Source organism: Rhinolophus ferrumequinum, chromosome 8 (genome assembly GCF_004115265.2).
Source record: "Rhinolophus ferrumequinum isolate MPI-CBG mRhiFer1 chromosome 8, mRhiFer1_v1.p, whole genome shotgun sequence".
In the NCBI taxonomy this organism is placed as follows: domain Eukaryota; kingdom Metazoa; phylum Chordata; class Mammalia; order Chiroptera; family Rhinolophidae; genus Rhinolophus; species Rhinolophus ferrumequinum.
The window spans coordinates 49204631-49221461 of NC_046291.1; the positions used below are offsets into that span (position 1 = coordinate 49204631).

At 32.3% G+C, this 16831-nt stretch overlaps 1 protein-coding gene across 2 annotated transcripts in view; it reads right to left on the bottom strand.

Moving 5' to 3' along the window:
- Positions 1-2068: 2068 nt before the first annotated feature.
- MTX2 (metaxin 2) overlaps positions 2069-16831 on the bottom strand; it is a 54910-nt gene continuing 40147 nt past the window's right edge. For both annotated transcript variants that reach the window (XM_033112865.1, XM_033112866.1), the window contains 7 exons: positions 14606-14678; positions 11180-11256; positions 9804-9896; positions 9259-9297; positions 8747-8872; positions 7561-7637; positions 2069-2540 (listed from right to left, as the gene is read on the bottom strand). In XM_033112865.1, the coding sequence (XP_032968756.1) occupies positions 2357-2540; positions 7561-7637; positions 8747-8872; positions 9259-9297; positions 9804-9896; positions 11180-11256; positions 14606-14678 (669 nt within the window). In that variant the 3' untranslated portion in view covers positions 2069-2356. The remainder of the gene's footprint in view (positions 2541-7560; positions 7638-8746; positions 8873-9258; positions 9298-9803; positions 9897-11179; positions 11257-14605; positions 14679-16831) is intronic.

The following is a 16831-nucleotide window of genomic DNA, read 5'->3' on the forward strand; positions in this document are numbered from 1 at the left end:
ACATGTTAAGTATTTTGGCAGCAAGTATTTTGGCAGCTAAATAACATTTAACTCTTTGGTCAGCAAACTGGCTTTTCAGTGAAAATTTTTAGCTACTGTGACTTGGCTTTATGGACTCAAATTTAAAAGGTAAAAGAAAGTAACTGAATACCATAAGACATCAAGGTTTCTACCATGTTTCCCCGAAAATAAGACCTAGCCGGACCATCAGCTCTACTGTGTCTTTTGGAGCAAAAATTAACACCGGGTCTTATATTAATTTTTGCTCCAAAAGACGCAGTAGAGCTGATGGTCCGGCTAGGTCTTATTTTTGGGGAAACACGGTATTTTCTAATGCATTGTTTTGATGATCATTTACTCAACACTAGAGAGCAACTGGGCCTGAGAGTGATCATAGACAGTAAGTCTTAAATAAGAGTAAATATCTTGACTTGAAATAAAGTTCCTCGTATTAAGGTAAGAATATAGCCTGTTGTAATGATTAAGATTAAAATATCACAGCCCATGTTGTTGTATCTTCATGTCCAAAAATACTCAAAGAAAAGTCTAGATTTTATATACTGAGGTACAAATGGTACTAGTTCAATTAAATGAACCTTAGGGTAACATACATTTTTAAAAGCATCATTAAATACAAAACAAAATTTAAAAATATACACCAAAAAAAACTCATCTTAAAAATTGTGCAAAAACACAGGTAACTTGGGATTTTTTTATTTTAATAATAATACACATTACAAAATTAGTTCAGTATACCCCTTAAATGGTATAAATCTATAGTCTTAAAAAAGAGTGCTGTGTTCCTTAAAAGCTGAACAGATGCCAGACACCTGGGTTTGAATTCCAACTCAATTTACTAACCCCATGACCCTAGGCAAGGTATTACCCTTTCTTTTTTCTTTTTTTTTTTTTTTTATATTAGTTTCAAGTACTACCCTTTCAATGTCTCCATTTCCTCTTCTGTGAACTGGGGACAATCGTCACAGTATTTTTATAAGGATTAAATGAGTTTAAAATGCCTGGTACATAAAAAGAAAACATAGAAGCCGGCCCGGTGGCTCAGGCGGTTAGAGCTCCATGCTCCTAACTCTGAAGGCTGCCGGTTCGATTCCCACGTGGGCGAGTGGGCTCTCAACCACAAGGTTGCCAGTTCAATTCCTCGTGTCCTGCAAGGGATGGTGGGCTCCGCCCCCTGCAACTAAAATTGAACACGGCACCTTGAGCTGAGCTGCCGCTGAGCTCCCGGATGGCTCCGTTGGTTGGAGCGCATCCTCCCAACCACAAGGTTGCCGCTTCGACTCCCACAAGGGATGGTGGGCTGTGCCCCCTGCAACTGGCAAGGCAACTGGGCCTGGAGCTGACCCACCCTCCACAACCAAGACTGAAAGGACAACAACTTGAAGTTGAACGGCACCCTCCACAACTAAGATTGAAAGGACAACTTGACTTGGAAAAAAGTCCTGGAAGTACACACTGTTCCCCAATAAAGTCCTGTACCCCTTCCCCAATAAAAATCTTAAAAAAAAAAAAAAAAAAAACATAAAAGTACATTATTCTAGACATTTTCAAGAAATGATTTTTTCATCTGACTCTTTAGAGAATAGAGTCAGATGTAAAAATATATAAAATATTAGAAAATTTGAAAGGGACACAACATATAATCTTTAGTGCTTCCATATAAATGCTTGTTGATACTTCTGTGAAAACCAGCCTACCTTACCCACAAAAGTAATAAAACAGCATTAGTAAAACATTCTTGTCTCAATAAGGTCCTTAAAACAATTCCTTTATCAAATGTAAATTATACCTGCTCTGATGAAATGTTTTTAAATTCAATTAAGTTTAGACATGAAGAAATGTTTTTAAATAGTAATCTGTTCCCAGATTTGATCGTCACATTTTCTAAGAGCATACTTGTGAAGAACATCTTTCCTATGACCAGTTTCACCATGTAGCTAACAAAGTAATCTTGGGAATACGGAACACAAATTACTTGCCTTAGAAAAGATATTCTATGTATGATGCTCAGAGAGAGGCTTTCAGAAAAATCAAGTAAATACACCAGCCATACAGTTGTTTAAGGTTTATTTTTATGTGCATACACGTTTCAAGAAAACAAAATTTTTCAGATATAGAGTACAGCATATCTAATGAAGTCATTCAGAATTATTTTAATGTATACACAAATAACAGTATAAAGTAAATGTATAGGATACATTAATTATATAATTTGTTTTGAGGTTTCAAAAAGCAGTGTTTTGGTTTTAAAATTCTGATACCATTATCATATCATTCAAGTAACATATATTTCAAAAGTTAAATTTTGTTCACTAGTAACTAAATTAACACATAATTCTTAAGACAATCTGATGGATAAGCTGCCTTTACCACGATCTTCAAAATAGTGCTGTTCAATTCTTCTACAGAAAGCAAGGAGGTTGCTATAGTTTTTCACCTTCTCAGAAAGTTCATCATTGGTCAACTGTGTGGTAAGAATGGTATACAGATGGCCAAACACCAGTGCATCTAGTTCAGTAGGCCTGAAACAAAAATAAAAATGACAGTAACACGGATAGCATTTAACTCGTATGGTAGGATATATACAATTTTAAAAAACATTTTATTCATCTATTTAAAAGAAAAAGGTCACAGAAAAAAAAACAAATCCTACCCCAATTTGATAACAGAATTTATTGTTTTAACTTGGAGTTTGTTATAAGATATGAAAAAAAAATCTTTAAAACTATGATTTCCTAGTTGTGTGACTTGCTTTTTGAAGCAGTATTATTTAAATGTGTCAAAATAATATTGGTTTAATTGATTGTATTCATTTTACTCATTAATTTATTCACTAAGTAAATAAGCAGGTCTCCAATGTGCCAGGAACTGTGTCAGATACTAGAGATATAAAAACAAGAAATATATTCTAAGACATGGACACAAAACAAATTACCAAAACACAATTTACTAAGTGCTTTAGTAGATGTATAAACAAAATGCTGTCAAAGCTCAGAGGATTTCACTGTGGTGCTGGGACAACAAAATGAGATCGGATTACCCAGTCATATACTACCAGCATGATTTCATTTTAATTTTACCACTTTTAAAGTAACTTAGCTTTCTGAAGGAGACATAATCATAAAGATACCTTCAACAAAAATTTTTCTAAGGTTTTTTTTTTCCCTTTAATTATATATTACTAACAAAAAAATTAAATTTATCTACCTCACCTCTAATGGACTATAAATGATGCATCACCAATGCACATTACATTAAAATAATTAATAGCACAATATTACTAAAAATGTTCACTAAGTTTTCTTTCCCATTACACTGCTAACCTGTCATGTCTTCAGACTACTAGAAATCATACTACTAGAAATATCCTTTCTTTATATACCAGTCACCAATCTTCAGGATGGTCATTCAAGTTTGTAAATCAAGCCCCTTGCCATCAACCTTTTCTATATTTTTCCTTTGGATATTTTTGAGCAATTTCCCCTTACTTTTCTTAACTGGTGATTTCTTAATTAAATAAACCTCAACAAAATCCTATTCCTCCCTGAAATTTTTCAAATTGAAATTCCCAAATATAATTTTTGCACCATTTCTTCAATACACTTCTCCATCAGTATATGAAGGTATATTTTCAAATTTTACCATCTACTTTATGGTTAATAGCAGTATTTTTTCTTTTTAAAATCTAACTCCTTTTCCAGTTTCTCATTCAACTTAACCTAGTTTTAACCAACATTTATTGAGCTTCTATCTTGCACAGACCTACAAGGAGCTCATAAATGCTTTAAAAGTATAACTTTTTCTATCCTGATTACATTTAGGAAAAAAATACATTATTTTTCTACTCTTTCTTCCCCTTTATTAAAAAAGTAGCATAAGCACTATACAAAATAGCCAAGACATGGAAACAACCAAAATGCCCATCGGTAGATGACTGGATTAAGAAACTGTGGTACATTTATACAATGGAGTATTACATATACAATGGAGCAGCCATAAAGAAGAAAGAAATCTTACCATTTGCAACAACATGGATGGACCTAGAGAACATTATGTTAAGTGAAATAAGTCAGACAGAGAAAGACAAATAACGTATGATCTCACTTATATGCGGAATCTAAAGACAAGAATAAGTGAATGAACTAATCAGAAACAGTATTGGAAACACAGAGGAAAAACTGAGGGTTGCTAGATGGGCGGTGGGGTGGGGATAAGGGGGAAGGTGAGGGGATTAGAAAACAGTCGGTAACCACAAGATGGCCACGGGGTTTTGAAATTAATTTGGGGAATGTAATCAATAATGTTGTAAAGATTTTGTAGGGTATGAGATGAACACGTGTCCCATTTGGGAGACCACCTAGGGAAAGATGTAGATGCCTGATCACTGCACTGTACACCTGAAGCTGAACAATAATGAATGCCAACTATAATTTTATATATATATATATATGTATGTATATATATGTATATATATGTATATACTTACAAGAAGCGGAGTACAGCATTAGGAATAGAGACAGTGGAAATGTAATGGCTGTGTGCGATGTCAGAGGGATAGTGGATGGGGGGAGGGGGGTCCACAGAGTGTGAGGGATATAAGTGATAAACGTCTAAGTATTACTTTGTCTTGTGCACCTGAAACTAATAAAAAAAAAAAAGTAGCATAAAACTATCACTTTAAGAACAGTTTTAGTTTCTCATTCCCGGTCTACACTCAACCAGGTTAAGGGAACAAATGACACAGCAGTCTTTGTGTGGGTGTCTTAACAGATATCACACATCAGCAAGATAGCATGTACATAACAGGTAGTACGCGTTTTGTTTCAGTTGCATTTCAGAAATATGATTTAAATAAATATTTATAAGCTACCAACACTATATATTTTGAAGGATAAAAAGGCCATCAATGTTATTATCTACCTTGTACCATTTCTAATTTTTTTCAAATTCATTTTCCTTTTGCCTTTCCACCATTTAGCTTCTCTGTCTTCTTTTTTCCCTATTACTAGTCTTCCTGCAAGATCTCCCTCCACTACCCTTTCCCTTTCCCTCATCAAGTAAAGTTATTAGGTTTCTTTCACGAGCCCTCTCACCATCCCCGTAGGTAAGCTACGAGAAAAGCTGACTCTATTTTGAGAGGGTAAAGGGAAGATACACAGGGTAAGAAAGTAACCTGCCAAAGTTTGGTATATGTTAGAGCCAAGAATAGAATTCAGGGCCTCTGACTTGGAATCCAATACTACATATCTTGACTTAAGCCAGTGCCCTTATTCACTAAGGTACAGTGTCTCCCAAAGTAATGATGCCTGCGACAGACAAAGGAACGAGAAAAATTTTGCCACAACAAAGTAAAAATACTATTTTTTCATAAATTTAGTTTACTTGCATGTTAACATTAATTAAACAATTGGGTCAAATTAAAACAAAAAACTAAATCTATTCATTAATCATAACTGTTAGGGAAAAATGTTTACCTAAGTCTCATATGAGGTAAAATTATTTCAAAAACCTACACCTTACTATCAATTAAACAGTTCCTCAATAGCAAACCTTTGGTTTCACACCTGTTCTAAATTTTTAATTTTTCATTACAAGTTTAAATACAATTGTACCCTCATGAAGAAAAAAATATTTTGATATTTCTACTGAATCACGTGTCAAATGATACCTGATTACTAACTCTCTGATACTGAATTTAAATGAGAAGAAAAATAAGATATACGTTCCTGGCCTCCCATAAAGACAGTTTGTGTAACAAAACTCCTAACACAGAATGATGCACTTCAAACAATAAAACACACACCCCTTCTGAGCTTTTCAACTCCTAAGAATTCCTAGATCAGAAAGAAAAGGAACTACATAATACTACTATTTGGATACGTTTCTTTTGCATTAGAGACAAAACAAATAGAATCTGCATAGAAAACCCCACTAGAAATATGAGCATAGCTGTAGAAGCTTTCCCTAACAGGATTTCATGAGTCGGAGCTCTAAGACATTTCTGCTTCAGAGATCAACAGACTCCAATTTTATTTTAATATCAGTTACATGTAGTATATATTAATATAACTTAAATATTTCCAACCTATCAAATAGTCATTTTTGCTACAAATATTACTATATCTACCAAAAGATGTATGATATGGCTATAGAAGATGAATGCCAATGAAGAAAGAATAAATAATAGCAAATAAAGCTATCAACCTAAAAAATAAAAAGCAAGAAAATTTTATTAAAAAGCCAAGAAAAGGTTAGAACTTCTAAGCAAACCACTGAGATTAAAATGCTAATTAAACCCATCTTAAACTGGATCACAGGATAGCTGACTCTGATACACTAAAATTATAACTTTAAAAAAAAAAAAGAAAATCCATTCTTTACCTATATTAGATTTTCTTTTGCAAATTACAAAAATATTTCTGTCTTAATGAAATATGAATTACTCAACTTACCTAAATATTTAATCTATATCCTTCATATTCATTTCTGGGCTTTACAAATAATTTCACTAACTTTTAAAAGATAAGTTCATAATAGTGCTGTCTATCCAACAATATTTTTTGTTGTTTATTCACTTTTCTAGTCCCCAGGGTATCACCCTATACAGACAAGTATTTTAACAGTACTTTGCAAGTTTAGAATTTTGTTAATTAAAATGTCATAGTTCCAAACAAATGAGAAACAAAAATACAGAGACACAGACAATAGTTTAGTGGTTACCAGAGGGTAAGGAGGGAGGGAAGTGGTAGATGAGGGTAAGGGGGATCCAATATATGGTAATGGAAGGAGAACTGACTCTGGGTGGTGAACACACAATGGGATTTATAGATGATGTATTATAGAATTGTACACCTGAAACCTATGTAACTTTACTAACTATTGTCACCCCAATAAACTTTAATTAAAAAAAAGAAAAGGAAAAAGAAAGCAACAAAATGTCATAGTTCCATATCATAACACCTTGAACTACTTCTAGTAGAATCTCTATCATATCACACACTAATGACTGGTTTACCTATCTTAGAAATTTTTTTTGTTTTTTTAATTTTATTGGGGAACAGTGTGTTTCTCTAGGGCCCATCAGCTCCATCATTATCCTTCAATCTAGTTATGGAGGGTGCAGCTCAACTCCAAGTCCAGTCGCCATTAACCGAGCCATGTGGCCACCCCTCTGGAAGCTCAGCAGGAGCTCGTTGCCTTCAATCTAGTTGTGGCGGGCACAGCTCAATGGCCCATGTGGGAATCGAACCAGCAACCTCATTGTTAAGAACTCACGCTCTAACCAACTGAGCCACACCCGGCAACCGATCTTAGAAATTCTTAATGGCAAGAACCCGTTTTAGAAATCTCAGTCTCCCAGAGCCCACCGTAGCACTATGCCTGACACCCATGAAGTGCTAAGTAAATGTCTAATGAAGGCAAAATAAATTTAAGTATATAATCTTTTCATAAATATTTCTTGATAAAACAATTCCTCTATGATAAAATAAGTTTGTAATCTATCAGTATAGAAAAAAACTAACTAAAAAAAAAATTTCTTACTGCTTATTGAAGAAATATGGTTGTGTTCCCAGTCTTTGAGAAAGAGCTTGACAGCACTGGTCTACATCTTCTAAGACCTAATACAGGCAATAGACCCCAAAGGAAAATATTTAAATTAGCAAAACAATAAAATATGTCTAAAACAATTTACTTCACTGTTTATAACAAATATAAATTCAGGTAACCTTTTATAATACATTTAAATCAGACTATATAGATCACATATAGAACATTAAATAATGCTTTCTATATTAAAAAATAGGAAGAAAATTTGAGAGCTAATTTCCTTTCAATGCAAGTACAATTAAGTTACTTATAAGGATTACTATTCAAGAAAGTTTTAATCTCAGAACTGCACTCCCTACAAAAACGTTTTTCTAAAATCTATATATTCAAATTATTTGATATATATAAAATAACCTGCTTTATAAAGATGACACTGCTGACTCACCATGAATAAAAGCATTTGAGTTGTTTTTCCACTAGTGGAGATGGATTTTATTTACTGCATCCCTATTCATTTTCCGAATCCCCCTTGCAGCCAATGGCACACATTAGTGAGTTGGCCGGCTAGGACCAAGGGTAGCCTTGGAAGAGAGACATTAAGTTGTCTAAGTATGTTCAAACTCATGACCTTGACAAAATTTGTATTTTTTAATCTTGCTACTTCAGTAAATTTAAGAGCAAAAAAACAAACAAAAAAAAGATATATTAAGTACTGTATTTAACTTCTATTTTAAGCCCTGATGACGCAGATTGATATTTATTTGCAAAAAAGATGCCCACAATGTATTGTTGAATGGGAAAAAAATCAGGTTATAGAGTGGCAGGCATAATATGATTCCATTTAAAGAAAATGTTATTAAGAGACATCTAGAAAAATGCTCTCCAAATAGTTAACTGACAATTTCAAGATGGTAGAATTTCAGGCACTTTTTATTTCCTTTTTGAACTTTTCTGTATTATTTAATTTGTTTTACAATAAGCACGTGATGTTTATAAAACAAAACTATTTCATGTCAGAGAAAATAAGAGAAAATGTTTTGTTAATTTTTTATTATGCTGGGATTTCTTAAAATCCCATCAATACAAAGGACTATCAATACAAAAAAAAAATGAATTTCTTAATGTTTTAAAGGCTTTTCTTGAATGCACTGAGGGTTCTGTAAACTTCGGTCTGACTGACCTGGTCCAGAGTCTTGTTACCCCATCCAATAGCTTTCATCTTACGTTTGACTTCCCACTGTTTCTGATAGGCCAAAATATGATTCAGAGGCCAAGGGTAAGGAGATCCATACCTAGCATGAGTGATCTAAAGCAAAAAAGATTGTTAAAAATGTGATTGTTTCTAAAAACAAAGCGTCTTTTTACAAATAGAATTCTAAGAAAAATATATGTTCAGAGAACACAAGTAGAACAATCTGGAAAAAATACATAGCTTGCGATTTAAAAAATTAAAATTTTAAAACATTCTCTTTAAAAATATATAAACTTTTATGTACTTTGCAACCAGTTATATCAAACAATGACACATAGCTTCCCTAAAATGTATGTGCAAGCAAAATTAAAGTAAGTGAAAAACTATATCACTAATGGTATAAACCACCATGTTTCATTTATGAGCAGGGACTTATGATTCTGAGCAAAAGTGTTTTCTCATTAAATTTTAATTAAGATAAATGCTGCAGAACCACTCACCTCCCCTACTGTAGCTTCATCACACCACTGAAGATACAACTAGGAACAAAAGAACAGTCACTGAAACTTTAAAATATCAAAGAGAAAATGGATGAAAAGAAAGTTATTTCTTGCCATGGTAATTTTTTATAAGCCAATTTTATAAAAATCACATATGTGAGGGTTGTTTTTTTCCTTTGCTAATGTTACTATACATAATAATTAAATGTAATGGCAGTACTTAAGAAAAATATTTCTTATTCACATAGTACATCTCTAAATACCATTGAAGTGTTTTATAGATATTATTTAAGAAAACTTCACAAGGCCAAAGTAAAATAATAAGTTGGCCAAGAATCACTCCTTTTTACGTACAGAAAAATTAGAATTGAAAATGTCAGGCAACTTGTTCAAAGATAATGATCAAATAATTTGGGTAAGCATCCTCACCCTAGAATTACTTGACTATTTTCCTATTTCTCAACAACTTTAAAATAACCCATAAGAAAGATGATCTTTTATGAGAGAAAAAGCTTATTTTCAAGGCTTATTATTTTCTATTATACCTCTGCAGTTAACAGCATATTGTTGACTAATTCCATGTAGGCTTTCATTTCTGCTTTTTGGACTTCATCCAGCCCATCACTAAGAGAATGGCCCTAAAGGGAATTTAAAAAAATTTAAGAGCAACATATTAAATATACAAAAACTTTCAGTTATCTTACTACCAAGTAATATAACATCAATCTTTTTACTGCAAATGTCCAATGGACTGATTTCAAAAATGCCTCCTAAAACAAAATTATTTTATATGGAAAAAATAATATCGCTACAAAATGTTAATAAGCAGTATTTATTTGTCATTATAAAAATGTATCTTTCAATGGATAAAATAACATTAGCAATTATTTCACAAAAGAACATACGAATGGTCAATAAACCTTGTTATTTTAAGAAACTAATCTTATTAGTAATAAAATACATGCCAAAAGACACATATGTTGCTTATAGTGGTCAAAGATGAAAAAAATGTTAGTAAAGGCATAGGGAAATAGACACTAATTTTTAAATTCGAATCTGCTATAGGAATGAGTAGACGCATAAAATAATATAACCTTTAGTTCAATCTGGCAATGTGTTTTAAGATTTTAAAAATGCATACCCCATAACATCATAATATCACTCTTAGGAATTTATCCTAAGGAGATAATCTGACAAGTGTACAAAGGTATATGTACAAGAGTATTTATCTTAGCACTCCATAACAGCAAAAAATTGGCAACAACTTAAGTGTGCATCAGTAAAGACTTAAGTAAATAAATTATAATACATCCATATAACAGAGTATTATACGAGACTTTAAAAGGACAACATATACATAAACACTTACATATGTATGCATGTATAGTCATTAACATGGAATGATTTCCAACACAGTGATGATTTTAAAAGGCGAGCTGCAAAATAACTAATAGTAGTATGCGCCATATTTTTCTATATATGCAAAAGGAAAAGTCTGGAAGTATGTTCCCCAAAATGTTAATGGAGGTTGTCCTTCGATAACTATTAAAATTTAAATGAATAATTCAAATGGATAAATTAATACATTCAACTTCTAAACATATCTTATGTCTCCCTTCTCAAATGTTAACTTGATATTTTATATTAATAACAACCTAACGGTTTTTATTTATGACCACAATTCTCATAAGCATTAAGTTAGAAAATTACGTATTATTTTGGAAAGATCTAATTACCTCTTTTGCATTGATTTACATTATGAGAAAAAACATACATTTAAAAAATATTCCTCCAGTAGTTTATATTGGTATTTTATAAAACTAGATTAAAATCAATGTAAATCTTAAGACATGCTAAAGAATGATGAATGACATATTTAAGAGTAACTGTGATCAAATGCATTTAGTATCTTTTTTATTACCTTAGCTTTAACGAATTGGACTATTGGACCAAGTTCTGATACTACTTGATTTCCTACATGAATAAAAGGTACTTTACCTGTTGAGGGAAAAAACAAAAAATGTGTGAAAATACTTTCAGTAAATTCAAGTTTGTGCTAATAAAAAAAGGAAATTAACACAAAACTAGGATATGCTTTATTAATACAGAATTTCATAACACAATACCTTTTGAAAATTATAGTTAAATGTATATGTTAAATTCTATAAATTTTTAAACACGATTACTGATTTTAAAAAAGAAAAAACAGATTCGTTTCTAGAGTTCTCACTTGTATATAATAACAGATCACAATATTCCCTTTTCAGAGCTATAATAAAATCACTATATAACAGTAAATACTCAAACTCAAAAATTCAAATTACACACACCAAGCCCAGACATTGGTTCATGGTTCAAAAGAATTTAACTAGGCTTTCTCTTCAGAGTACAATGAGTCAATCTATATTTTACACTACATTGAAGAAGACCTTTACATCTTCTACTTTTAAGTTGCACATACCCATTAAAGTCAACATTTTAAGTACATACTGGTGTATTAATATATGTCTGATTCAAAAATATCAGGAATTAAGAGAATTAGCAATCTTTGAAGGTATGTTAGTTTATGAATTATAATAGAAAGTATGTTCCCAACACGTGGGGAGAAAAAAAGCCAAGTAGGATGCTCATAAAAACTAGTTTCTCTAAATAAATGCCACATTAAAAAAGTAATTATTTCATATAAAAATAGTTGATGAAATCATCAGAGATAATGAGAACAAAACAGTCTCCAAATAACAATAAAGTTTACCCCAAAACCTAGAGGATGAAAACTTGCTGTCAGACCTAGTTCAAGCAGAGTTCACACTAACAGCAGGCTTCTTCATGGTCCTTTTCAATAGATTCGCTCCTCTGCGGCTCAGTCAGCCTGAGGGTAATGGATGAGGTGCACAGCACCGACAAAAGCTTCATCTGCATCCACAGGCGAACACATTACAAAGGCAAGGCAGGCCTTTTGGAACCCAACCACTCAATAGGTGTATTTAGAAGACATTTCCATGTTACCAATATAGAAACACTGAATTCTGTATTCCTTTCTTCTACTACTTTATCAATCTTGCAAAACAGAATTTCTTATCTGGGTCATTAGGTCATATTGTTTTTAACTTGGGATAAAATCCTTGTAACTACAATATTGATAGAAATAGTGCAGGTCTTCTGAGATATAATTATCTGAGAATGAAAACTAGTTGTGATGAATGCCCAGACCAAGGGGTATTTCTGGGGTGTAACATTTTTAAGAGCAGAGTATACTATATTTCTCATTTTCAATAACCAGTTTGGAGTTCTTGGAAGGAAGAGATTTCATTTTATTTCTTTTCTTAAAAATACTTTGAGCACTGTAGAGTCTGAAACAGGGAAGCAGTTTGGGTAGTCTGAGTACTTAAATATCTCTAAAAATAAATAGATATAGAAAAATCAAGGCAACAAATTAAAAGTGAATAATGTTTTCTGTCACTTGCCTGACTCAGAGTGGACCTAATGTTATATCCTTATTATGGCAGGTATCAGGCAAAAGCACAGTAAGACAGTTATTCTCTGGCACCAACCAAAGGTTATAAAAGAGAACTGAGGGCACTGTTTCTCACTTCAGGCAGAATAATCATTTTTAGAACTTTTATTTCCAAAGAAAGCAAGAAGATTTGCCAAGCAAGTACGCATATTCCGAGACTATTAGAAAGGACCTTGGATGTCATCCAATCCAACCACCTCATATTACAGATGAAGTCATGGGCACTCAAAGAAGAGAAGTAAAATTTCCCAAAGAAATTGCTAATATGTGACAAAGTCACAGAAGAATTAGGGTAAAAATTTCTTAACTCTTAGCCAAGCGATCTTCTGACTGTCCCATAATGATCTCTGCTTTAAAAATCTCCCACAAGATCAAACCACCAAATACAATGGAACTCATTCCCCTGATCACCCTAAATAATACGATGACAGAGAACACTAGAGATATGATGAAACTTAAATATCTTAATAGAAAGTGTCCTTTTCATCTACCTATAGGAGATTCCTATGAATGTATATATAGGTATGCATTATTGTAGTCTATAATATGTATCTGTTTGTCTTTCATAGAGTCTATAAAAAGTAGATAGATATCTACCTAGGGTATACTAAGTACAGTCATTTTAGGAAACATGGATATGGCTTCTCCTCATTTGCCAAAGATATCAACCTCAGTATATGATTACTAACCTTTTTATATGAATATCTATACTCTTTTTGTATGACTACAGAGAGGAAAAAGACGGAACCCAATATAATTCATTTCACCAGAATTGTGTAACATTTATAAAACCTATATACAAAATTAACACAAAATGAGTCAATTAGTGGTCTTCAAGAATCTAAAATATGTCTACGTTTATAAGTCTAGAAATTCTTTTATGGATATGTTTAAAAATATACATTCATAAATCTACAAATGTTGATATATTCATATAGGATTTTCAGTATGTATGGAGAGGGTGTCTTCACATCTTTTGACAATTATTAACACCCTTAAGGACTTAAGATGGAAAAAAATGTTTAACACAAGTTATTACAATGAAGAAATGGATAAATGTCTCCCTAAAAGCAATGTAACACACTTATGACAATCAGTTATATTCACTGAATTTATTCATAAAGGAATGATATTGTGTGTTATTGCTCCAGCAAAACCATAGTTATCATAATCCATATCAATTCTATTTAACATTTATGTATTAGCTTTGTGGCACTGTATTTTTTATATTAAAAATTATCTGAACTGTATTTATTTAAAACTGCATTTTACTAATATATGATACACAAAAAAGCAATACTGATTTAAAAAATAGCAGAAAGGCTATAAACTTAATAAAAAGTATCCTAAAACCTGTTAAAGTAAAACAAAAAAAATTAGAAACCAAAAGCATTCAGAGATGACTTTAAGATCTACGACAAGTTAATTATTCCACAATCTCTCTTTCATCTTTATAATGGGAGAATATAATTTAGAGAAGTCGGTTTAATAACAAATGGATTCATTAATATTAAAATTTGTTTTCTGAGGAGAAAACTGTCCTATGTAAGTAAGACTGGGGAAATCTGAGATTATGTATTTTCTTAATATTTACTATTTAACACATTCCCATAACTTTCCAGTAAGCATCTGTGACCACAGAGCTGAAATGAACAATCATGACCACCCAAGATGTCAAGTTTGCAATTGTTACTTTATAAAACCTGGGGAAATTCTTCAAAGGGAAAACCAAAAAATAGGCATTTTAAAATCTAGGTATAAACTGGACTAAAACTGCAATTTTATCAATGAAGAATATTAACAAAGAAAAAAATTAAAAAGAAAAACACTTACCAGATGGAGACATATATTCTGCATTTGCCCTACAAACCACTTTGATAGGCAAATTACACATTTGCAAAAAAGCCTGTAAATCAAGAGAAGTATATAGTGAGCCTAGTGAAAGTATATGCATATTTGAACACAACTTTAAAAATTTCTTAATAGTGTATACAGGAACACTTTATTGGAAAAGAATCAATGAATTTAAAGTGAAAGACCTGTATTCTAAACAAAAATAAAATGTTATTTCACTACTGAAAAAATCAATATGACTTAGACACCAGTAAATGTTTGAAACTTAAAGCATTTATATACATTTAAGGGAGGAAATGTAAATTATGCACATTTATTTTACTGTATTAGTTTATGTAAATCAGCGATACTATACATTGCTTTAATTTTCTTTAACAGATGAGTAAAGTCCAAATTGTATAAGATATTGCTTAATTCCAATACTCTTTACAGGATCATAATCTGTCATCTTTCTTGTCTTAGGGGAAAACTCTCAAATGTCATTTCTGCTACTTCAAAGTTCTCTCCAATAATACTAAATATCCTAATGTAGATTTTATGCTAATTCACTTCTTAAAGTCATAATTGTTTATTTTCACTTTGTTTATAGGAACAAAAAATAAGCAACTTACATATCTAACAATAGGAAATGGGTAAATTATTTATGGTAAATTCCAACCATGGAATGCTATCCAATTTTTAAAAATCAAACTTTTAAAGAATTTTTTATGACAGGAAAATGTCCACATTACAATATTAAGTGAAAAAATACAAAACTGTATGGATTATATCTACGAATTCATTTTTAAATGTTTTTAAGACATCAGTAAACACTTTACCAAACCTATATGCCTTCTAACTGGTTCTCTCCACTATTTTCTGTAACACTCAAAGCTGACCTTGTTCTCTCTCCTATGACATGTAGGTTTCTTTTTTTCCACTCCCTAAATTTCCCTATCTTCTTTCTATAAAATTATTCAATTGGGGGAAGTCATAGGTTACAATGGCTCTAATTACCACATGCAAACTAAAAAACAAACTTTTACCTCTTAAAACTGAGAGAACTACTATGAACAGCAGTCAAATGTCAGCTGAGATAAATTAATAAATAACAAAACTATTACTAATTATATATTAAGATTATGAATAGAACAGCCTGCCCTACCCAATAAAAATTTCTCGGGATTGCCTATTACAATTCCTTCCTTAGTTTTACATTGGAAATCAGTCTTAAGACTCTTGTTATGTAGTATGAATAATAAACAGTGATTATTATCTTGTACAAAGTACTCATTTTTATCTAAAAGTATGTCAATTCTCTTCTTCAAATCTGTCTTCCAGGAATGCTTCTCTAAAAAGAAACCCTACGTGAGTCTGATCCCTCTCTACTTAATTTAAACACCCTCTGATTCCTGCATTGCTCTGTAACTTACGTCTGATGTCCCCAAGTAAATGTAGTAGCTTAGGAATAGGTTTTAGGAATTTCTTGTAATTCTGCCCCAATCCTCATCGCCCTCACTTTTCCACAGCTAACAGGAGACAGTGCACTACCTACAATAAGCAGTCAACGTTTCGTGACTGAGCCAAACAAAGTTCCCAGAGTTTACTGTGACACAGGCTGTTAGTCAACCCCCCACACAGTATGTTTTCCTCTTTCTCTACAGTGGTAGAACCCATGAATTACATCTTCACACATGGCTGCCTGAAATAAGAACTTTATTTCCCAGGCTCCCTTACAATTGGGTGTGGCCAATGTCTAAATTCTGGCCAATGGGACTTTAAAGTTCTGGGCAACTGCTGGGAAGTTTCTTTAAGAGCAACTTTTTCTCCTTCTTGCTGATTAGAAAGAATGTGAAAACAGTGACCACAGCCACAGCAGCCAAACTAAGCCATGAAGCAGAGGCTCCGTGCTGGAGATGATAAAGCAACAAGAGCAAAGCAGCCTAATTAGGTCTTTGATAACCATGTAGTCAGCAAAGCCGGATTGCCTACTTCTAAGAAAAAGAAATAAATTCCTATATTCTTCAGTCACTCATATTTTGGGGTTTTTGTCAGAGATAAAATTAACCCTAACTAATTCACCAGCAATTACTGTTGCTAAGTTTAAGCACCGACTCACCCAACCAAAAGTCGATTTCTCTGTGTCTATGTAAGCATACACTAACAGTCCTTTAAATACTATAACCAGCACTCCCGATTTGTAGTGATAATAGTGAGCTTCTAGAT